The 25,075-nt window shown below is 27.8% G+C and overlaps 2 protein-coding genes across 5 annotated transcripts in view; one reads left to right on the forward strand and one right to left on the reverse strand.

Annotated features, from left to right (window-relative positions):
• LOC107441423 (rho GTPase-activating protein 18) overlaps nt 1-25,075 on the reverse strand; it is a 276,037-nt gene that overhangs the window by 129,417 nt on the left and 121,545 nt on the right. The gene's annotated exons all lie outside the window — the stretch shown is intronic.
• Nucleotides 12,679-20,859, forward strand: LOC107444667 (uncharacterized). Its single transcript, XM_087164463.1, has 3 exons — nt 12,679-12,817; nt 16,866-17,068; nt 20,442-20,859. The coding sequence occupies exons 2-3, from the start codon at nt 16,896-16,898 to the stop codon at nt 20,626-20,628; spliced, it is 360 nt and encodes a 119-aa protein (XP_087020589.1). The 5' UTR covers nt 12,679-12,817; nt 16,866-16,895; the 3' UTR covers nt 20,629-20,859.

The following is a 25,075-nucleotide window of genomic DNA, read 5'->3' on the forward strand; positions in this document are numbered from 1 at the left end:
AATAAGTAATGTTTGGGATAATGTTTGTGAAAGATTAAATAAATAATGTTTGGGATAATGTTTGCGAAAGATTAAATAAATAATGTTTGGGATAATGTTTGTGAAAGATTAAATAAATAATGTTTGGGATAATGTTTGCGAAAGATTAAATAAATAATGTTTGGGATAATGTTTGCGAAAGATTAAATAAATAATGTTTGGGATAATGTTCGGGAAAGATTAAATAAATAATGTTTGGGATAATGTTTGGGATAATGTTCGGGAAAGATTAAATAAATAATGTTTGGGATAATGTTCGGGAAAGATTAAATAAATAATGTTTGGGATAATGTTTGCGAAAGATTAAATAAATAATGTTTGGGCTAATGTTCGGGAAAGATTAAATAAATAATGTTTGGTTTGGGATATGTTAAATAAGTATAATCGGAAGTTTAAACAATCATCACTAGTTTTAAAAAGTTTCTAACTCACGGAACCCCTTTCACTCTTCCACGGAACACTGAGTTTACGCGGAACACCATTTGGGAACCGCTGCTGTAGGAGGTCCTCGACATTCCTTTACTTTAATTTTAATCCAATCTTAAATTTGAAATTTACATTTTTCTAGTATTTACTTGATGTATAAGCCTGATCGAATGAAATGATAGCGTAGAAGATTTTGTTTGTAGTCAGAAGCCCTTTTCGGAGGTCAGTTCATTCCCGTAAATGCCACATGAAGTCAGTTACCCACTGAAAAACTATACGTTTAGATATTCAAGACAATTCCTGAAGATAATGGTGACGTTGGATATTTCTTCCGTTGTGGTGGGGGGGGGGGTTGGAGAGGCTCGAAAAACAAGTCATCTGTGTTGCAATTTGTAAGTAAGAAAAAAGGAGTACACCAGCAATTCTAACTTCAAAATTTAACAATCCTTATACGAATTTATATGAAATGAATTTAGTTTACATAAGGAAAAAAGTATAAGTAAAACACTAAAGAAGATAAAGCTAATGAACTTACGATTATTATTTTAAAAAAGAAAAACGAAGTTAAAAGTATTATGGTTAGGATTATTATTCTTGTATTTATAAAAAGGTTTGTTATGTTCCCTTACATGTCCATTCATTAAACGTTAAGGAAAAAAAAGTAATTAATATGTTTCGTTTCTTCAGTTTCCTAGAATTTTTATTATTAAATCAAGATGAACACGCTCCATTTCGAATACATTCAGTAGCGAAATTTACCAGGAAAAAGAAAACTAAACTAAATTGAGGAAAAATCATTGAAAATGGTTTGCGGGGAATGAAATTTCGAATCTTTATTTCATGGAAAATTCATACAAATAAATTTATGTTTAATTTTAATTTTAAATTAAATTTATTTAAAGTTTATTTAATTTATTTATTTATTTAATTAATTTATTTATATTAATATTAATTTATTTAATTTAATTATTAAATTTATTTAAATCTTATTAATTTAAATTTAAAATAAAAATTATGTTAAATTTTAAATATGTTTCGTTTTTCCAGTTTTACAGAATTTTTATTATTAAATCAAGACGAACACGCTCCACTTCGAATACATTCAGTAGCAAAATTTACCAGGAAAAAGAAAACTAAACTAAATTGAGGATAAATTATTGAAAATGGTTTGCGGGGAATGAAATTTCGAATCTTTATTTCATGTAAAATTCCTACAAATAAATTTATGTTTAATTTTAATTTTAAATTAAATTTATTTAAAATTTATTTAATTTATTAATTTATTTAATTAATTTATTTATTTAATTAATTTATTTAAATTTTAAATATTAATTTATTTAATTAAATTATTAAATTTATTTAATTTAAATTTAAAATAAAAATTATGTTAAATTTTAAATATGTTTCGTTTCTTCAGTTTCCTAGATTTTTATTATTAAATCAAGACGAACACGCTCTATTTCGAATACATTTAGTAGAAAAATTTACCAGGAAAAAAAACTAAACTAAATTGAGGACAAATTAATGAAAATGGTTTGTGGGGAACGAAATTTCGAATCCTGATTTCATGGAAAATTCCCACAATTTTGCTAATTATATTCGTGAAAAAACAAAAATTTAGTACTGCGCACAAAAAAAAAACGCCTCAATAACCTTTGATCTAATGACTTTACAAATAATAATTAATCGAAGAACTAGCTTTAAATATGCTAAAATATTGACAAAAAAATGCAATTAATCAGAATACTTTAGAGATAAAAAGTTTTCGATACCATTAGGTGTGAAAAATTTTTGAAATTAATAAAATGTACAAACTTTCAACCGTACTCTTACGTAAACTACTAAAACCATATTTTCCAGATTGCGGCTACCCTGCATATTTTGAGAGTCAAGAAACCGAAACCGTCGTAAAATGCTATGTTTATTCACGTAAATGTTTTTACGTCAGATCTCTTAATTTAAAATATCGTTTGCAAAAATATTACAGCATATTTAACATTAGTTTCTTAAATCGCTTATACTAGAAATTATACGTAATTACATAATCTACTAAAATCAGCGGCGCGACAGCACATGGAGGGGGAAAGCCTGCAGCGCCCATTCCATTTTTCTTGACCTTGGTCTCTGAGGTACAGACGCTGTTGTAGTTCATTCACGTCGCACTAGAGCTGCACAATGGGCTATTGGCGACGGTCTGGGAAACATACCTGAGGAAGATCCAAAGACATGCCATCACAAATTTGATCCTCTGCAGAGGGGATGGCACCCACGCTTCGGTAGCCCGACGACCTGCACGCGAAGTCGAGCACTTTACGGTAGAACAGTTTAACGAAAATCAATACCGCACACCCTCGGTCCCTACGCAGACTAATTGAAGTGGTCACCGACCCGCACACTGACAGCAACCAGTGATGCTTGACTTCGGTGATCTGCTGAGAGCCATGTCTTAATGATCAGTCCACTGCGGGACCTGAGGTACAGACGCAGATGTTTCGGTTTGGTGGTCCGCTGAAAGCAGACAGACAGTGTTTAGTCTCCAATCACGCTTGGTACTCATTTTATCAAGCCACTGAAGGAATGACGGGCCGAGTCGACCTCCGAGCCGAGGATAGAACCCCGAACCTGTGGCACGAAAGCGATACTATTCAGTCACCGGGCGTCAAAATGTAATCATTGGATCAAAAGTGATCTAAATTTCATTTACGCACTGTACATAATCAAAAATTTTTCAATTAAAACAAATTTTGAGAAATTACACGAAGACATAAATAAATAGTAGTAATTGAGCTTCCAGAACATTTCCCTTTACCACAAATTTAAAATACGTAGTATATTACATTTTCTGCTACCTTATTATTTAAAATATATGCAAGGAGCAGAGTAACAACTATTTAGATTTATTGCTGTGGTTGTTTCTAATGTCACTTACCACACTAGCAAGCCTGCTTGATGAAACCGAGCAAACTTAAGGCATAGGGTGCGTTTCTTGTTTTTCAGTGGCGCCATCTATGGCGAAGAATTCGTCTTCAGTCACACATACGTCACACCCGTTTATAGGGCGGACCCATTCATGCATCCATTCATTCATTCATCCATCCACAGATCGTAATTTTTGACCTGAATCAGAGAACGATCGGTCTCCAATCCAGTACCCCCAGAGATATTGATTTGTTATGAGAACATGGAGGACTTCGCGACTCGACAGATTTAACGTGCATCAGTCACCATTTACCACACGGGGAGTCTTCAGCCGGTGGGGTTCGAACCCACGAGCTCTCGGACATGGGCCCAGCGCCCTACGGACCAGGCTATCCCGGACAATTATAAATTTATGAAATAAGAAAATGTTCTAAAATTAGTTATCCCGTGAGTGAACAAAATGAGTAAAAAAAAAATATTTCATTAAATTGATTTTTTTAAAGTGTGCTTCGCAACAAAAATATATTAGTTCACTTAGAATATTGAAGAGAAGAAAAAAAGAATAATTTAATTTCTTTTTAAAAAATAGCACTCTTTTACTTTTTACAAAATATTAAGGTCGAAAAGTTGCAAAGTAAAACATTTCACAAAACAGATTTGATCCAAAAAAAAATTAAAAACGTAGGGTGGGTGTTTTATGAATTTTATAGGTTAACCTAACCATTTTACACATTTTTCAATAACATTGCAACTAATCAGAGATCGTTTGATGAAAGAATGAAGCAATTTCAAAATCTAGGCGTGAAGCTGTTAAAATAACAACCTGTGCATACACTCATTGATTCATTATTGACATTGTTTGAACGTCGAAAATTGAAAAAAACGAAACAGCCGTCATTTACAAAAAAGAAAAACAAAAACAATAGGAATGAATAGTCGGCGCGGCGGATTTTTTAAAGAACTTTATTTCTTTAACTTAAATAAGAAATCTGAATCCGCAATCAAGAAGCTTTTCATTTTTAACTAGTCTTTTTTTTTTTTTTTTTTTTTTTTTTTTTTTTTTTGTTACTTCATTCACTACACATATTTTTCGTATCTACTTAATATCATTAATTACACAGGGGAATAAATTTTTTGTTACATTTACACAAGTACTTGATCCTGCCAGATTCGGATGAGGGGATTTTAAATCTGAAATTAGTTTTGCAACTAAAACTATATTTTATTTTATTTTTATAACCGTCGTTGAACAGCCGACCCGATTTAAGGGGTTTACGACCACTAATGTTCAACTATGTAGCCTTGAAATTTTGTACCCAATCTAAAAGACAAGGGAACTCCTGGATCAAGTATTGGGGGGAAATTTGTCTTCGTGGAGGACTTTTTGATGGAGCTAACCCGCATTTGAGTTACATGGAGAGAAAGACCACGAGAACCTCCCACGGTTAGCCTGACGGCTAGGGGACTCTAATCAATGATCCGTCTACCACTGAGGATATTTCACGCCCACACTGTGGTCAGTGCAAGCCGGATGCGGAATTCGTATCGACTGGGATTCGAACCCGGTTCGCCTCGTTGGAAGGCGAAAGCTCTATCCCCTGAGCCATCGCGGCTCAAACAGTTATATAGAACAACAGGACCGTATAAATGTTGCGACGAACTTCTAGGGGAATTAGGACACATCATCAGGATTAAAATTATATAGGAACTCATGCCCGGAAAGGCCATCCTATGCGGCTATGTTCGCTTCGCTATTATGACCTGTTCAGAAGCACATGAAAAAACAGTTCATAATAGGAAACCGTCCCTAGTGGCGTATGATGACACTTCCAGGCATGATTTCTAACGTAACTTTAATCCTGAGGATGGGTCTTAATTCTATTAGAAGTTTGTCTCAGCATTTACGTGACAGCTTATTATATATTACTTTTTTAAGTGTGTATACATTTCGACGAAAAATAAACTAATAATTTCATTTTTAAAGTCTGTAGCTTGAAGAGAAAAACCGATTGCAGATTTAAAATCATCGACGACGCAAAAATATGCAAAATCCCTTAAAACAATCTCAGGCAACAGAAAGCAACAAAAAAAAAATTTGTTTCCCAGTTTTATATTTTTAAGGAACATAAAAATATCAACGCTTTGCTATAAATCCTAAATTGGGTCATTTATTAATATATTTATGGTCACGAAATTTATTATTAAATTTATAAAAAAATAGCGTTGCATTATTACTACCGCTTAAATTATTTATCTACCACTTACGTAACAACCAATTAATATTGCTTACAATTATAAATAATTATAAGCATTTTTCGTCGAATAAAATTCATCAAAAAACCACATAATCCACTTTCCAAACAGATAAATTCCAATCAAAATAAAAATGCAACCTGTCATTTGTCAAAAACAAGCGTATCGCTTTTAAAATAAAAACATTGTATAAACTGCTGTTGCATTCTAATTAACGTTTTATCAAAATACTTAACTGATTTAAACATATTTATAAGGAAATTATCTCCTATTAGAGTGCTCCAAAAACAATACAATATTTTTATAAATAGTAAGGCTTTCTCAAATAATATCTTAATTACTAATATATTCCGTTATGAACACTGTTGTTCGCAAAAGTAATAAGCAAATAATAGTTTTATATTCTGTTTTGAGAATAACATTTCCTCATTGCATTCTGTTACTAAAAAACTTTAGTTTAATCTACTTTTCTTCCAAATAACTACATCACATTACATGACAAAATTACAATTCCCAACATTTAAGAAAATACGTGACGAAAAAAATATGGTTTGACGTGTTGATTTGAAAACCAGTAAAATAATAATTGTTCGTTCAACCCTTAAGCAATAATCATTCACCTGAAATTTTTTTATTTTTCACTGTTCTTTGTTATTTTTATTTTATTCTTTTATAATAGATGTAATTAGTTTATTAACCTCATTTATTCAAAACCGTAGCGCGTAATAAACACTTATAAAGAGTCAAATGTTCGCTTCAATAAAAATTCGAAATTACGAGCAATTACCAGTAAATTGGGTAACTATGCGCATCCGGGGTTACTTTGAGCATGATTTAGATTGCTCACTATTTCAGAGTCTTAAAAAGTATTGCGAAAAACTTCTACTATTGAAAACTAGAATTAAGTCTAAAGCAATATTCTAAAACAAATATTTAGCACAAAAAAAAATTAGAGTAAAATATACAAATTTGTAATATGTGAAATTGAAAAAACAAATTTCTGCAAAATGTGGCAACTAAGTCTATTTACTATTATTTGCATTTAGTTGTATAAAATAGCTATAGCATTTAGAAAACAAGCTGAAACAGGAAATTCTAAGTCTACGAAAACAACACAAATAATACTATAGAAATAGACGTAAGACGTACCATATTTTCGTTTCTATAATAGCAGGGGTCTGTCTTAGGTTTTTTTGAGAGGCACCTATTTTGTGAAAATTTAGACGTAATTTGTGAAAATTAAAAATTATTAAAAAATCAACACAAAAAATATGGATTTATCGTTTCTTACAGGATAATAAAATAAAATTTTAAGAAAAAGTATTTTGTGAAACTACTGTTTTTCCTGAAGGTAAATTTGTGAGGGTACCGCTAAACGGTAGTAAATTTTAGCCTGGACAGACCCCTGAATAAAAAACATTTATCAGCAAATGAATTAATAAAGATTATATTGCTGCTGAATCATACACAGAAACGTATAATTCTTAATATTATAATCTACTTTTCGGTAAATTCGAAACTTTTTATATCCAAGATCTGAGGGATAGCAGCAATCCTATCTACAAAATATACTCTACAGTTTAACCAACATATGTTAGGGCCTTATAATGATAAGACCATTAAAAAAATAGATCATTATTTTTAAATAATTTAATTCCAGTAACTATGATTGAAAAATTTTTGAATTATAAAATACACAATTCAAAATAAAGAGACAATTAAATGATAATTAAATAAAATGAGTAAATGATTTTTTTAATGATACAATTCAAATTTTTAAAGACATCGATCAGGCAAACAGTTTCCGAGAAATGAAAAAAAACAACTTTTTAGGAGATTTATTACTCAGAAAAATGTTAGAGCGATTTCAATCAATTTTTTATCCTTACTTCTGCCGACCCATTGAGATACTATTTTTTTCCCATTAGTTTTTAAATATTTATTTAGTAATAAATACTTATTAATAATAAATATTTATTAGTAATAAATATTTATATTATAAATAATTTATTTATATTCTAAATATTATATATAATATTTATTAGTATAAATTATAACATTAGTAATAAATACTTATTTTTGAATCATTATATAAGTTTTTAAACATTCGAAATGCAACGTGCAAACCTGGAACCTAGAGATCTTCATAATATTTTCAGAGATAATAAAATTACAATTAAGTAATCAAATGCTTAAAGTTTCGCAGGCATTTTAAAGTATAACAAAGTCATTACATGATTTTTATTAATTTATGGCTTACAATTATTAAAATGCTGCGATAGCCAATATCATTTAAATCAAATGTTCCATGTTACTTTGAAAAAAAGTATAGTTTATCCATACAATGTCCCTATTCCTAAAATTTAGAAAACCATTCAATAACATTCAACAAACCTAGCATTAAAATGAGATATACAAATTTAACAAAAAAATTTAGTTCGGTTTTACTTCCGTTACACTATCTACAATTATTTAAAAATGCGACAAACGAATGAAAAATTTCCAAAAGAAAGCCGGAAACATTCTTGTGACTCGTAATCGAGGCATGGAAAGAATGACTAAAATCCAAATTAATTCAAGAGTAAGAATTAGAACAATTAAAAAGAAAAACATGTTAATAAACCGCCAGGAATTTATTCATCAACATACGTTTAAAACTGACATTACTGTTTCACTATCTGTAACATTAAAAGGTGTTTTGTATAATGCAAACCATATCCGGATATTTTATCCGTAAAAAGTAGAAAGTCAAAAGAGGACAGAAATTGCTGACAAAGTAAAGAATGTTTTTTATAATGTAAGAAACCTACATTAGTTCTTTAATGAAATGTAATCAAACTATACCATAATCATTAATTACACCGAGGAACATTTTTTTCCCTTTTCTATTGTATGAAGTTTCTTTTTAACAGATTTTAGATGCTTTCACATTGCTGATTACAAATCTGCAATCAATTTCTTTCTTCAAGCTACAGTTTTTTCTAACAGATTTTACATACTTTCACATTGCTGATTTCAAATCTGCAATCAATTTCTTTCTTCAAGCTACAGTTTTTTTTAAACAGATTTTAGATACTTTCCCATTGCTGATTTCAAATCTGCAATCAATTTTTTTCTTCAAGCTACAGTTTTTTTAAACAGATTTTAGATACTTTCACATTGCTGATTTCAAATCTGCAATCAATTTTTTTCTTCAAGCTACAGTTTTTTTAAACAGATTTTACATACTTTCACATTGCTGATTTCAAATCTGCAATCAATTTCTTTCTTCAAGCTACAGTTTTTTTTAAACAGATTTTAGATACTTTCACATTGCTGATTTCAAATCTGCAATCAATTTTTTTCTTCAAGCTACATTTTTTTAAACAGATTTTAGATACTTTCACATTGCTGATTTCAAATCTGCAATCAATTTTTTCTTCAAGCTACAGTTTTTTTAAACAGATTTTAGATACTTTCACATTGCTGATTTCAAATCTGCAATCAATTTCTTTCTTCAAGCTACAGTTTTTTTTAACAGATTTTAGATACCTTCACATTGATGATTTCAAATCTGCAATTAATTTCTTTCTTCAAGCTACAGTTTTTTTAAACAGATTTTAGATACTTTCACATTGCTGATTTCAAATCTGCAATCAATTTCTTTCTTCAAGCTACAGTTTTTTTTTTTTTTTTTTTTTTTTTTTGAATTTTTTATCTTAACACTTTTAGTCTATTTTTTGACGAAATGTGCAAGTTAAAAAACGTTATATGTAAAAAGGATTTCGCATATATGCTGCAACATACTTCCAGAGGAGTTAGGACACATCATCGGAATTAAAATAGCGTAGGAACCCATGCACAGAAACGTCGTCATACCCTCTAGGGACGCTTCTCTATTATGGATTTCTTTTCTAAATTTCTTTTCTAAAGAAGTAATAATAAGGAAACTCCCCAAGTATCGTACGTCGACATATCCGAGCGTTAATTTTTATGTAGTTTTAATCCTGATGATGTAACCTAACTCTCCTAGAAGTATGCAGCAACATTTACGCGCTCCTCATTTAATATAATATTTTTATACAAATTTTGACAAAAACCTAGACTAAAAATGTTATTTTAAACAAAAAATCTGTAGTTTTAGCAGCAAAACAAATTTCAGATTTGAAATCCACACACCTGAACTAGGTAAGATTAGCACTTTTCTCCTCCAGGTACTCTGGAGGAGAAAAGTGCTTTGCCCTCTGTACCAAGTGCTCCTCGGCCCAGGCATCCCCTGAACATCTACTGGACTGCCTCGGTCTTTTAAAACAAGACCTAATTGAAAGACCCTTACTTGTTTTAGACTTTTTAAAGGTGAACAATCTCATGGACCTTTTCTAGCTAGGCTAGAAATGGGGATTTGAAAGAAAAAGAAGGTAAGATTAAGTATTCGTATATATGTAACAAAATAATTGTTCGCCAGTTAATGCAGCGTTTTGAACTATTGAATCAGAAAGAAAAAGGGTAACAGCAAAAACATTTGACGTATTTTACTTTTTTATACTATATACACTCTAAGTGCTTGATTTTGAACTATAATATTGTGCAAATTTGTTTGAACCTTAATATTCTTGTTCAAGTTGAGCCATATTATAATGTAATCAAGTTTAAGATGGATTAGTTTAAACGATTATTGAGATATTTTGCATTGAGTTATGATTTTGCACTAACGTTATTTTTGAACTTTCTAGAGCATGCTCGAAAAAATGTCCTACAAATGATAGTATCGTTGAAGGGACATGGGTAAAAAATAAGGCTATCTTGCAGTAAATTTGCAAATTGTTTTGGTTCAGTATACCTTACAATTTACATAAAGAGTATATACCGTAGGGGAATTGGAAAATCTGGCTCTTTACAAATTTCGGGCGTCACTTTGCACTGTTACTACAAGGCTCGATGAAATAAGCCTAACAAATGATGCCGGCGTCAGATAACTGGATTTTCCAATTAGCCTACATTAATATACTTCAAAAATAATTTATGTTTTTTTACCCTACTGCTATGTTTCGAACAAAAAAAAACCTAATTAGTTTCTTTAAGTATTTTATTATTTTTAGAAAATATACAACTCAAGCGAAGAACAAGGATAACAACGTTTTATATATTTAAAAAAAAAAAAAAAAAAAAAAAAAAAACAATCATTCCATCTAACAAATAAGCTGGATATAAACTTTTTTTTTAATTATTTGAAAATTAAAAAGAAACAAATGATAAAAATCATTATCCCTAAATTAGTTTTTTTTTCCAAACGTATCAAAAACGTTTACCTAAATTTAAATTTTAAGGAGCAGGATGAATTTCGCTTAGCTGTATTATTTTTTTTTCTTTTGGCAGGTAGTAAATTGCTTGTTTCAATGTCATAGATATAATGCATTCTTAATTGAATTAGTTTTCTTAATTTTTGATTTAACTACCACTATCAATAAATAATTCAATTCTTATTTAAAAAATTATTCAGGCATAGCACTTAATATCTTAGTTATATTACAAAAATGTAACATAGAAATATTTCTATAAATAGTAAGTTATTTCCCTTTTGATTACATAAACGTCAGAAATCAGACGGTTTGCGTCATAACAGAAGACAAACAATTTAATCATAACTTAAAGCATCGCAAAAAGATTACAATTGCATAATTTTACAAATGTAACTACATAAACAAGTTTTTGCACTCCCATGAGTTGACATCGAAAGCCATTTAAAATTATATCTTAATAATTAGCAACTATAATATTTTCTGTAACTTAGAAATTAGATAAAAATAATGTACAATGTAATTTAAATGTGAATCTATAATAATTAGTTTAGTGTTTACATGAGATCAAACAGCTTATTAAAGTGCACAGAGTGCAAAATGTTTACAATGGAAAATGTAACCGCATGTGCTTTCACAAATTGTGAGCCTTTTGAGCACTCCTATCAGAAATATATCTTTTAAAATAGCAATATTTAAAAAAACTAATAATAATAATTTCCTGACTACCTATTAATAGATAGTTAAGTTATAAATAGTGATCATTATATAGTATACGATTATAAAGAGCAAAATCCACTTTTTTCCTATTGTTTCAGTTGTAATATTGAGCTTAATGATACAAAGTTGGTTAAATATCTTAATTTTTAATAAAAATTTTTTTTACTATTTATAATTATAGTATAATCATTAAAAGTTAGAAAACCATTTTTAATACCTCTAATATTCCATCTCTGTAAATATATTGTGATAAAACTTTATTAAACAAATTATTAACCACCTAGCTTCAACGATTGTAAAAGTACTTTAACTTTTAAGGAATTTTTAGTACATATTTTAGTAGGACTTATATCTAGACTAAGTAACCTTTACCAAATTTAACGTTTGTTAGTATTTTGAAAATCTTTTCTACTGCCATTATGATATTTTTAATAAACAATTATTGTAGATTTTTTTAAGGTATAATATAAATTAAAATTATCGATAAATAAAAGCTATTATAAGCTATAATTATAATAACTTATTTTGAATTTAATTATCCGATTTCAAAATATCAGCACAGAAAAACAGACAATAAGTTATTCCAAAATCCATTTTTAAAAAACAAATTCTAATGAAACAACTAATTAAACGAAAACAATTTTAAAACATTTCCCAAGTAAATGTTTAACTTTTCAAATACCAGAGCAAATCCTGAATCGAACACGGAAACTGCGCCAATTTGTAACCCAAAGTTGAACATAAGTTATGTTTATTTTGTCATTTAAAATAACCGAGAACATTTGTACGATTTAAAGAACTTCATAAGAAACTGTATCTGTAACTGTTAGGGCAAAGAGAACGTTTCTCCGTTGCCATCTCTCTGTTTCATTTTCAATATTCATTATCGTCTGCGAAAGAGAAAGCAGGAAGTAATGGGACTACAAGATGTAAACATTGCCGGTGCCCTGAAAAACGAAATCACAAAAATGGGACCTCATTGGCCGAAGGGAAGCAAGATGTAGCCAAGGGTCGCGTGGAATTAAGAGAAAGTAAACTCTCACGTGAAACAAGACCAATAAATTAGGATTTTGCGAACGAACGTGGGGCAAGGGGCCCATGTTGAAAGGGAACATATTTAAGAGAATGAAACAGGTAGGTGGCGCAGAGGTGACTGGACATTGGTGATACCAACATCGAATAATGTAAGTCCCTTTTTTTTTTAAATGGATCATAAGAAGATCCAGAGTTTAGCTCTATTAACAATTCATATACTTTAAGAAATATTTTTTGCTTGTGTTTAAATTAAAAATTTCAATTAAGGATTAATATATAAATTTATTAAGAATAAGAAATTATAACTTATTGATGATATAATAATGATAACATTTATTGTCAAGAAGTTTACTTTAAATATATTTGCTGTTATATTAGTCACAATAAATTCAAAAAATATTTTAAATTGTAATTATTTTTTAATTTAAAACTAACTAATTTAGTTGTTTGCACAATAAAATTTGTTAACAATTATTTCGAACAATTATTAACGAAGTAATTAAACAATTATTTCGTTAATTATCAATCAGAGGATAAGATAAAATGTCGACAATAACAAAGTAATCGAAGAAACTTCATATAAAAAAAATTAATTGATAAATGCTAAAAGAAAATTTCTAAAAGAATACATTAATGAAACAATTAAAAATTATTAATGGTACAATATTATATGAACCGTATAAATGATAAGATAGGGGGTAAATATATAGGATAAATATATAGATGTAATAAAAAGTCTAACGACGATATAGCAATAAAATTAAACAATTTTAACACAATAAACATAAAAAAAAAAATTTACAGAGATATATATATATGTATGTATATATGTAAAAAAAGTAACGGGAAAGTTTTAATAACTACTACAGGAATTAGATCTTTATCAATTAAATTTGAAAAATTTTGTTGGTTAAAAAAATATTGTAATATATATGACAATATTTAAGAAAATATTTACAAGTTAGTTTGTTTTTTTTTAGTAAAATATTGAGAAAAATTATTTAAATTAACATTTTTAGAAATTTATGACAATTAACAGCGATTTATTTTAATCAATATATCAGAAATTTAAACCAGTTTTGTCAATCAAAATTTTATATTTAATAATCAATAAAAATCCCCACAAACAGTAATACATTACTAACAAAATGTATAATTAGGCAGCATTGTGAAATAAAAATAAAAAATTCAAATCACAATTCAAAAAATTATTTGACTTTTTAAAAAAATAACAAAATATTATTTAGCATAGATTTTTCACGGAGGAAAATGAGTCCTATGTCGAAAAGTCTATCTCTCACAGTTTGGACTCCTTTGAAAGTTTCAAGACGTTAACTGCACTGAAAATTCAAATTGAAAAATTTTATAAATACATTTTACTAATTATTTTTGAAAAATTTATTTTATTTTATTTTATGTGAATTTTAATTTTCTTTTATGTGAACGGTCTTATTATTTCTGAATTTCTACAGAACTAGTACCGAATATTAACTTATGATACCTGGTATGTAACTTATGATAACCGAGTCTAAAGAATTCAGTACAAAAAATTTAATTTTCAATAATTACCAGAATTCAAGCTAAATGAATGTAACGATAATTATCGTGGCATTTTTCTCAAATCGTTTATTATTTTTCCCATTTAAAAAAACTACTGGAATTCAAGTTGAATGTAACGATAACTAATGTGGCATTTTCTTTCAATTGTTTATTCTTTTTCCCATTTAAATAATTATTAGAATTAAAGATAAATGAATGTAACGATAGTTAATGTGTCATTTTTTTAAAATCGTTTATTATTTTTTCATTTAAATAACTAGTAGAATTCAAGTTGAATGTAACGGTAACTAATGTGGCATTTCTTTCAGTTGTTTGTTCTTTTTCCCATTTAAATAATTATTAGAATTCAAGATAAATGAATGTAACGATAATTATTGTGGCATTTTTTTTTAAATCGTTTATTATTTTTCCCATTTAAATAACAACTAGAATTCAAGTTAAATGTAACGATAACTAATGTGGCATTTTCTTTCAATTGATTATTCTTTTTCCCATTTAAAACATTATTAGAATTTAAGATAAATGAATGTAACGACAGTCATTTTATTATCGTTTATTCTTTTTCCCATTTAAATAATTACTGGAATTTAAGTTAGGATGAATGTAAACATAACTATAGTGGAATTTTTTTTAAAATCGCTTATTCTTCTTCCCTTTCACGAAACACAAAAAGAGTGCTAAAACTAAACAATAAAATGTCAATTTCTGTATCTTTATTTGTAATTTTTCACATTATATCAAATTCATACTCAGCACAAACTAAACCCTACTGATTAAATATTAAACTAGGTTTAGCATTTACTTTATCGTTGTCAACTAATTTTTAGTTTAATTATTGTTGTGTTTAGCATTTACTTTTTATTAGCAATAAACTAAAAAATTATAAACCAAAATATTATATTTATTACATTGCGTGAGAAACTTATTTTCTCAAACCATGCATATGCTAATTAACATAATATATGGAATAAACAAATACAGGACTAAACGTAAAGAAATGATAATTTTCAATCCATAAGCTTTCAATATTAAACTTGAAAAAATTCAATTTGATAATTTCCGTAAGCATTGTTTCATAGCCAAAAATTCGTTAACAAGAGCCATCTCCAGAAAGTGTGCCATTTGAGGCATTTGCCTTCGTTCACTTCATTTCTCAAAGATTTTCGATTTTTTTTTTTAAATTTCTAAAGTCTCCGAATTATTTTAAAAATCATTATATCATAAAAACAATTTTATAAAAAAATTTTCATAACTGCTATTCTCAATCAATGAGTTTTCAATATTCAGTTTTAAAAATCCAATCAGATAATCTGCGTAAGCATTTTTTCATAGCCAACATTCTTCAACAAGAGCCATTTTCAGAAAGTGTGCTACTTGAGGCATTTGCCTTTGTTCAGTTCATTTTTCAAACATTTTTAATATTTTATTTTAATTTCTAAAGTCTTCTAATTATTTTAAAAATCATCAAATCATAAATATTATTTAATAAATATTATACTGCTCCATAAGTGTTACTTTCAATCAATGAGTTTTCAATATTCAGTTTCAAAAATCCAATCAGATAATCTCCGTAAGCATTGTTTCATAGCCAACATTCTTCAACAAGAGCCATTTTCAGAAAGTGTGCTACTTGAGGCATTTGCCTTTGTTCAGTTCATTTTTCAAACATTTTTAATATTTTATTTTAATTTCTAAAGTCTTCTAATTATTTTAAAAATCATCAAATCATAAATACTATTTTATAAATACTGTTCCATAAATGTTATTTTCAATCAATGAGTTTTCAATATTTAGTTTTAGAAATCCAATTATATAATTTCTGTAAGCCTTTTGTTTAATAACCAACATTAAACAGCGCCATTCAATGCCATTAAACAATGTTTTCAACAAAGGCATTCTCCAGAAGTGTCCATTTGCGGTACTTGCCTTCATTTTTCTTATAAGCATTTGTGATTTTTTTTTCCTTCCAATCACTAAAGTCTTCTAACTGCTCCCTTAAAAAATCATTAAAATTATCGTATCATAAAGATAATGAATAACACTTGAATTTCACTACGTAAAATGTCACTTTTATCACCTGCAAAATCAATTTTTGATACAAGTACAAAGTATGTTAAATATATAATGTGCATAATTGGGTACTTGCAACTAATAACATAGTTGCGTCTAATCAACTAGTTGTGCAGGGCATGTTAACGTTGCTTGGGTTTATTACCACGCTGCATCAATTTTCGGATCAGATTTAATTGGATACCTGCATTCGACGTCACGCGTTTGTATCGAACCTGATTAGCTGACCCTCACATACCTCTTCTGCGCATCCAATTTTTTGTTTAAACATTAAGGTAATAAAAATGTACGGTTTGTTTTTTTCTAGTCTATTATATCTACACAAATTATCCAAAAAAAATAGCTGCCTCTAAATTTATTTGTCACTACTGTCCGTTACTAAATATATATTAATTAATCAACCACAAGATGGTCACATATTGAACCAAATACAAGTTAATAATATGTACATTCAAATTCTCGTCACTTCAAACTTTCGTTTGACAGAGTATGGTTAAACAAACTGGATATTTTGAAACTTTGTACAAAACGAGAACTGTTTCTGTGCCTAAATTTCTATTTTTCTAGAAAACTTTGTAAGTGAAACTTCAGCAAAACATGAGACTTCCAGCAATTATTGGTATTTTTACCTGTGCCATTTTCCTCTCTTGCTGCCTCCATGAAACAGAAGGATCATTGAAACTTTTGAAACTTATAAAAGCAGGACTCATCCTAAAAGCTCTTAAACCGAAGAAAATCTTCTTGCCTCTGCCCCTACCTATTCCTATCGGGTAAGTTATGACATTTTACTTTACCATCGATAATTATCAGTTCGTTTTCAGATGAAAGGCATATACACACCTTCAACTACACACACACACAAAATTAAAAAATACTTGCCAGTAAGAAAGTACAAGCTAACAATTAAAAGTCCCCAGATTTTATCTAACTAGAGAAGGTAATAGGGTATTTCGAAGAAACATTTCTTTTTATTTTATAATCGGCGTTGATCAGCCGACCCAATTCTGAACTTACGACTATCAGTTTTCTACACAATAGTCTTGTAATTTTGAACCTAACCCAGAAGACAAAGGAGCCCTTGGATCAAGAATTGGAACAAACTAGCCTACGTGGAAAGACTTCTTGATGGAACGAACTCGCATTTTCGTTACATGGAGAGGAAAACATATCCCATGCAACCGAATGAATTATGATCCCATGCAACCGAAATATTTATAGTCTGTTCCTTTCCTTGTCGTACTAATCTGTAAATCTAACAAATATATCTAGTCTGTTCCTTTCATTATATACGAAATATATTTCTAGCCTGTTCCATTTCTAGTCAAAATTAATAACAATCTGTAAATCTAGCAAATGCTTAAACACTTTCAATTCTTACTAAACTGGAAAATCCTGATTTTATTCAAATTTTCTTAAAAAAATATTAAAAAAATATTTAAATAGTCAGTTCAGAAAATGCTTGTTAGTATTTAACAAAAACTGAACAAAGCGGTGATATGTTAGCAATGATATTAAGATATGTAAATATTTTAATGCGCGTAATGGGATTTTAAAAAAAAATATTGACATTTAGATTATAGCAATTTCTTTAGAGCTAAAAATACAAAATATGCAAATTGGTAGAAAATTTTAGCAGATAGTCTAAAAAAGAATCTCTTACATCGCCATAAAAATAAAACCGTATCTGCCCAACCTCCTTTTAAAAAGACTATTTGTATCTATGGAGAATAAAAAGTGGTAGCTTCCGTGTTTAGGATTTATTTTAGAGAAATAAGTTAGCTATATCATAATACATTAATAATTTAAATACTTATATTTGTATCTTAACTCAAAGTGCAATTTTAAAGCAAAAGTGGTAGGTAATAGAATGAAATGTCCACTACTGCCCACCAAATATCCACTATTTTACTAATGAAATATATATATACCATTAGTAAAATAGAGTTTTCGCTTTTTAAAAAAAAAATTCTAAACTAATATATTGTTAAATTATATTTTAAACATCCCTATAAAATTTTACTAAAGGGCATTATTGTATATTATGACAAATAAGGAAATAAGTGAATATTAAATTTAATGAGTTTGATTATGTATCACACGCTCATCAACAGTATATGGATAAGGGAAAAAATTTATAACAACAAATAGTAATATTTTTTTTTTTAAATTAGATACTTCGTTTTGCTGATTATTCAGCAAAGCAATGTCATGTTGTATTTTATCTAAAAATACGATGCTTTGCCTTTTAATGCTTGTCGATAAATTTATTTATTGTTTTTAAATGTATAAAGAATATTTAATATTTGTTTCAATATTGGTATGTACCTTCCATTCGTAATAAATTTCTAGCAAATGTTAAAAAACTAAGCTTCATCAGAATAAATTTTATATTTAAAATTATTTAAATAAAAAATAAAAATATTTTGTTTTTTTGAACTTAATATATGCATGTGTGTATCAGATGTTAGAACTATAACTCTTTAATATCAAGCATTTACTATGCTTAACTTTTTCGATGGTGCTGCCATCTTACATTAGATATCGTAAAAATATCTTCTAAAGTTCAAATAATATTGTAATTAAAAAACGTCAAGTATTTTGCATTTTATTAGACTTAAAATATGTGCGTATAGATGTTTTTTTAATTTAGTTTATTTTTATTTTAACATTTATGCAACACTTAAATCTTGCTTTTTTTAACAAATAATAAATCAAATTTGAAAAAAAAAATTAATTAATACATGTTTCTCTAAAAATTATTTGAATACAAAAATAATAAAATTATTTTAGTACATTGACTTTATTAAGAGAAAATAAATTAGGATAAGGATGTTAGAATAACCACCTTTATAAATATTCAAATACCTACTTGGCGAAATATTTCAAATCGATAGTGCTGCCATCTTCATTTTGGTTTGTACAAATCTCATTTGCTTTAAAAAAATTACATAAAAATAAAAAAAATTCTATTATTTTATTCGTAACCTAATATTTTTTTTTTTTTTTTTTTTGAACAAAGCTAACAATGATATCATTTTTTTATGTTTTCTAAATATTCTGTTAAAAAATATTTCCTAAATAAGCATTACTGCAACTGAAAAAAAAAAAAAAAAATTTGAGAGCCTTGCATGTCAATTTAACTGCTCTTACATGCTTTAGATGAAAATAATAATTAAAAAATGGAATAAAATTAAACAGTTGCATTGTTGTGAAAAATTATTTTTAAATTTGATTTTAAAAATATATTGTAAACAAAAAAAAATTACTGACTTAAAAATAAAATAAAAACTATTTAAAATGAAATCAAAGTGTATATATATATATATATATATATATATATATATATATATATATATATATATATATATATATATATATATATATATATATATATATATATATATATATATATATATATATATATATATATATATATATATATATATATATATATATATATATATATATATATATATATATATATATATATATATATATATAGTTTTGCAAATTCGAAATGCTCCTGTTGAGCTCAAACTATACCTCACTCAAGTAACAAGTAAAATGAATTATCCGAAGGTGATGTGATCGGCAGTACTGTACACTTGTTACTCTTCAAGATTCGCAGTATTCATCGTCTAACAGTCAAATGCTTAATTACGTCAAAATAAATAAAAAAAATTGGTGAAGGTATTTTGAACATTTAAAAGCCAACAGATGACACAATTAAAAGTGCGGCAAACAAGCGCAGAATTTTTATACTTTCTGTCCATCTAAGAAAAGCAGAATGACAAAAAAGCGTATGCAATAAGGCTATCTGTGGAGAGCAAACGTTTAACATCGGCCAAGAATGCAAACGATAATGTTTGCCATATTTCTATTCTTTAATTTAAATATAATAGTTTTTTAAGATACTCTGAATTGTTTGAAATAAATAAAAGAAATATAAAAATATACTTGTATACAGTGTATTCGTCGATTGATTAGTAACAGAATAACGTCGATTTAAAATTAGTTATCTAGGATTAAGATAGTGGCTAAAATATAACGAAAAGAACAACCGTAAATTTGCATAATGGTCTTTCTTGATTTCATAAAAAAACTGCTTTTTAATTAAGTTATTGTCAACATTTATTTTATTAGTATCAAAGGACATGATCACGACTTTCATCATCATCATCACAGCTTCGAAATAGAGCCTTTCCACGATTTCCACTCCTTTGGGCATGGCCATGGACACGGCTACGGGCATGGACACGGTTATGGACATGGACCATATGAATACAAGACTACAGGCTATCACATATCAACTGGTTGGTGGCACAAATAGATAACTTGATTTAGATTGCTAGTGCCAACTGTATAGTAATCGAATGGAATCTCATTAGCAAAAGAAAGCAGAAAATATTTGCATACATTCAAGCACAAATATTTATCTGTATGTGATTAAAAACATTACACTTTGCATCTGTAAAATAGCATATTTGTGACGGGTCCAACAATATTATTTGTAAACTTTTGTGAATAAAACTGATGTGTAAATAAAGTAACTTCGATACAAGTTGCAAGTCTCTCTTTTTATTTTATGTAAAATTTATTTCATAAAAGGTAACTGAAGTATATTATTTTATGAAAGAAAAAGAAAACAATCATGTTCTATTTAAATATGTTATGAGCACAAAAATTAAAAAGAGTATTAGTGTTGCACAATTCTTTAATTTGCGAATTAAACTTTTTTTTTTAGTTAGTTATTTTTTGTTACGATTTCTATTTAACAAACGAAACTAAATTAGTAAATAATTGCATTAATTGAAAAATGCCACTTTTGCATCCGTTTTATGAATTAGAATAGATTCAATATTAGACGTAACAAGCATTATTAAAAGTTTTTTAAAAAAAATTGAAAATTACTTTTGTGCTCAAAACATATGCGCACGAAAGAAGAGTGAGAATTAGTGTTCGATTTGTTTTTTAGTTTACGCATCAAATATTTTTTTTTATTTATTTATTTACTTTTTTGTTACAGTTTCTACTTAACAAAAATGTTATGAGTTATTTATGGCATCTAATTGAAAAATGTAACTTTTGAACCCGTTTTATGAATCAGAATCGATTTAATATTGCACGTAACAAGCATTAGTAAAAGTTATTAAAAAAATTTAAATTAGTTGCAGGAAACTATGATTTCTTTATTAGATTTCCTAGAAGGGATAAGTGCACCTACTTGATGTCCATGCGGATGTCCATGGACATAGCAAAGTTTTGAGAATCAGTCAAAAAAAGAAAAGTTTTTTTTTTTTTTTTTTTTTTTACCCTTTGACGAAGATTGGACACACTTGTCCCTTTCATATATTTTTTCTTCTGACGTTCTAATTACAAGCAAAAATATATTTCGGTATTTTTTAATTATAAAAAACAGTCTAATGGTTACTCTAAGTCAATCTGTTAGCTTATCGGAATAATATTTGTACTAATATAAAATACAAAAAAGTAGTTTTAAACAAAAGAAATTGTCTATTTATATTGAAAAATGTATCAATAATTGATTTCGTATTTCGTATTCATCATTGAAATATATTTCAATGATGAATAACTGTTTCTTTTGGATCTAAATAAATGCTAATGAGTGCAAACTTGAAAAATTATTGTTCGGAAATTCGCCGAGTTTGGAAGATTTTACCTTTAACCCAGAAAAAGACATTGGTGTTTAAAGTTGTACTTCATAACCATAAATAATTAAAATGCTAAATATAATATTTTTCACTCATTTTGACCCAATTTATTTCAAAATAATGAAAAGAGTATTAAAAATATATTTAATAAAAATTCTGCGTCGAATTATTAATGAAAACATTTAAACTCAATGAACATTCTTTTACCACTGACAGGTCCATTTCACTATAAAAAATGTATAACCAAATTTCAGGAAACTTTTTTTTTTTGTTTTTGGAGAAATAGTTTCCTGGTATATGCTCCGAGTAAGCATTTCGTCTAAGTGATGAAATAACAATCGTCACTTCTTCTAGGAAACGAATTTCGTCAAAAGTGAAGAAATATTTCTTCATTTCAGTTCCGATTGTCTAATCTTCATTCCAGTTCCGTTATTCTACTTAACAATCTTCCACAATGAATTGCGATGAAGTTCCGAATTGAAAAAAAATTTTCGTCATATTTTAGAGTTTGCGTTTCGTCAAAAATTACGTGATTTCGTGACGAAATGAATCTTAAAATTATTGAAATAAAGCTCAAAGATTAATAAATCGTCAAAAGTGAGAGCCTTTTTTTTTTTTTTTTGAAGTTATACTTCTTATGCGACTTCCAACAAGGTTGCGTTAAACGTTTAACGCTACATTTTTATTGGCCGGGAAATCACGTGGTAGGATCCAGTTTTCCCTCATTCATTTCCATATTGTTTTGGTTCTCACTAGCATAAAAATAATAAAAGTCATAAAAGTATTGTTTTTCCATAAATATTTTTTTAGTTTGTTTTGACACACTTATAATTTAATAGGGTAGTATTTTTTATTTTCAAATTTAGTGGATAACAATTCGCGATCGCAACGAGCTATAGGGGGCGTTGTTGTATGAGACAAATACCTGCGATTTCTATATGAACAGTCATTCAGTTACTCTGGAGATGTCTTTAATGTAGCGTGTAGCATTGTAACGCTCCTTCCTTATTGTGGCTAATTAAATTTAAAAAAGAAAAAATTTTGATATTCTTCCTTATGCAAACGAAAACAAAATGGTATTTTTTTTAAAGATAAATTACTATTTTTTAGGCAATAAGTAATACTCAAACTCAAAAACAAAATGTTTTTTTCTTCTTCTTCTGCAACAAATATTCGACCAATTACTCGTTGGCATTACTATTACATTACGACGAATTACTACTAATCATCAACTTAGCAACAGGTGCTACAAAATTTATTTTATAGCTAAATCTTAGAATATTTCACAACGACCGTACACGTTGGCACCTACGTCATTATTACGTCATAATCATGAACTATAATACTTAAGAGACCTCTACCCTAGCCATCTTGGATTTTACGTTAAATTTTTACTTTGTGTTGTAATAATTATTTATTTTTTTTTACTTAGCAAACTTTTTGTGATACAGTATTAGTAAGCAGCTCAATACCTTTCAGAAAATGCGGAAAATAAAGGGATCACTTTATTAGTTTAGCAGAAATAACAGCTGGTAATTTTAAGAGCTACTATGAATTTTTCCTCAAAATTTTAAAGTGAAGTGATTTCCGGTTTTCAGTTAAAACTACACGTTTTTAATTTTTTTTAGATATTTCAATATCTCATTTTATTAAAGTTCAAACTGATAAAAACCAATTTGGACTACACTAACAAATTCCTTTAGCGTTAATTGCCTAAATAGAAAAGACACTTATCAATCGTCTAAACTTACCTTAACCTAAAAAGCATAATAATATATAATAGATCATCTCACAACTGATGCTTTCCTCAGGATTTGCCTGAATCTTAATAACATACATATTCTAAAGATTATTTCCATCATTTATTAATAGAAAAGTATGAGCTTGGACAGCAATCACACTGAATATTTTATGAAATAAAAATTAATTTATGAAATAAAAATTACTTATTAGCTTTTACTGTATTTTTTTTTTCTTTCTTTTTTTCCCCTCCTTAGAATGAGTTTCCAATGTAGTGTAGTGAAAAGTCAATTAAATTACAGCTGTGAACACATTACTATATATTTTTTTTAAATTCTCCTTTGCCAAAGCCCATCAATGTAAAATTATCATGTATTTATATTATTGTTTCATTTATTTAGATTCCTCAGGTGTATTGGCGGTCAAAACCATTTTAAACTAAATTTATAAACTCAAGGCATAAAAAGAAAAGAAATTTTGCTAAACACTTTTAAGTCTTTGGTTATGCTAATAAAATCATATTACCATCAATTTCAGAAAACTCAAAGTTAAATGCAGTTCTTGAAGTAAATAATGAACAAGATCTCATATGTATATTCAACATTTGCTAATTGCTACTTATTATTTTTATTTCAAAACTATTGTTCGATATTTTTCAGCGACATAAATTATAATAGCAACTCTGATTCATCAAAAAAAAAAAGAAGAAACTGTAAAAAAAATAATAAACGAAGGGAAACATTTAAAAATAATTATCCCTTCAAATTGTAAATAGTTGACACCTCTGTAACAGCTTCTGCAAATTTTAAATTTATCCTTTATAATTTTAAAAAGTTTTCATTTAATGGATTCAAATAAATGCTCAGCAATATTCTATTTAGTTATTTTAATTTTTTCCTCTGAAAGAACTTTTGATACACTAAATACTTTAATGTTACAAAAACTAATGTCATTCTGAAAAGGCAGATGGCAGCACCAGAAACGAATATTTTGAAAGAAATGAGAAATTTAAAATAGAAATTTATCACAAGTTTCGCAACAATCAACAAATTATTAATACTATAATTACCATTTAACTATCAAACAGATTTTCCTCATAGTTAAATGGTAATAATAAATTATCTTTAAAAATTGCATATTATGGTAATTTTCAGATTCGAATACATTTTTTTCTTAAACTAGTAATAATTTGTCGAGAAACAATGCTTTACTTCGAAAAATTTAATTCTAATATCGTAATATTTTTTTGCATCTTTTTGGTACTATTAGAACGATGATATGGTATTTGAACGAACTGAAAAATGATTGAAAGCGATCACCATATTAATCTGTAGTTCAGTTTTCTCGTCGCTAGATGGCAGTATG

The sequence above is a fragment of the Parasteatoda tepidariorum genome, chromosome 5 (genome assembly GCF_982258835.1).
Source record: "Parasteatoda tepidariorum strain Cologne lab strain chromosome 5, Ptep-v5.0, whole genome shotgun sequence".
In the NCBI taxonomy this organism is placed as follows: Eukaryota; Metazoa; Arthropoda; class Arachnida; order Araneae; family Theridiidae; genus Parasteatoda; species Parasteatoda tepidariorum.

Excerpts from the sequence above, each read along its gene's own strand:
- LOC107444667 (XM_087164463.1), top strand. The coding sequence starts at position 16,896 with ATGAGACTTCCAGCAATTATTGGTATTTTTACCTGTGCCATTTTCCTC. Across the intron at positions 17,069-20,441 it reads CCCCTACCTATTCCTATCGG|TATCAAAGGACATGATCACG; the intron begins GTAAGTTATGAC and ends TTATTTTATTAG.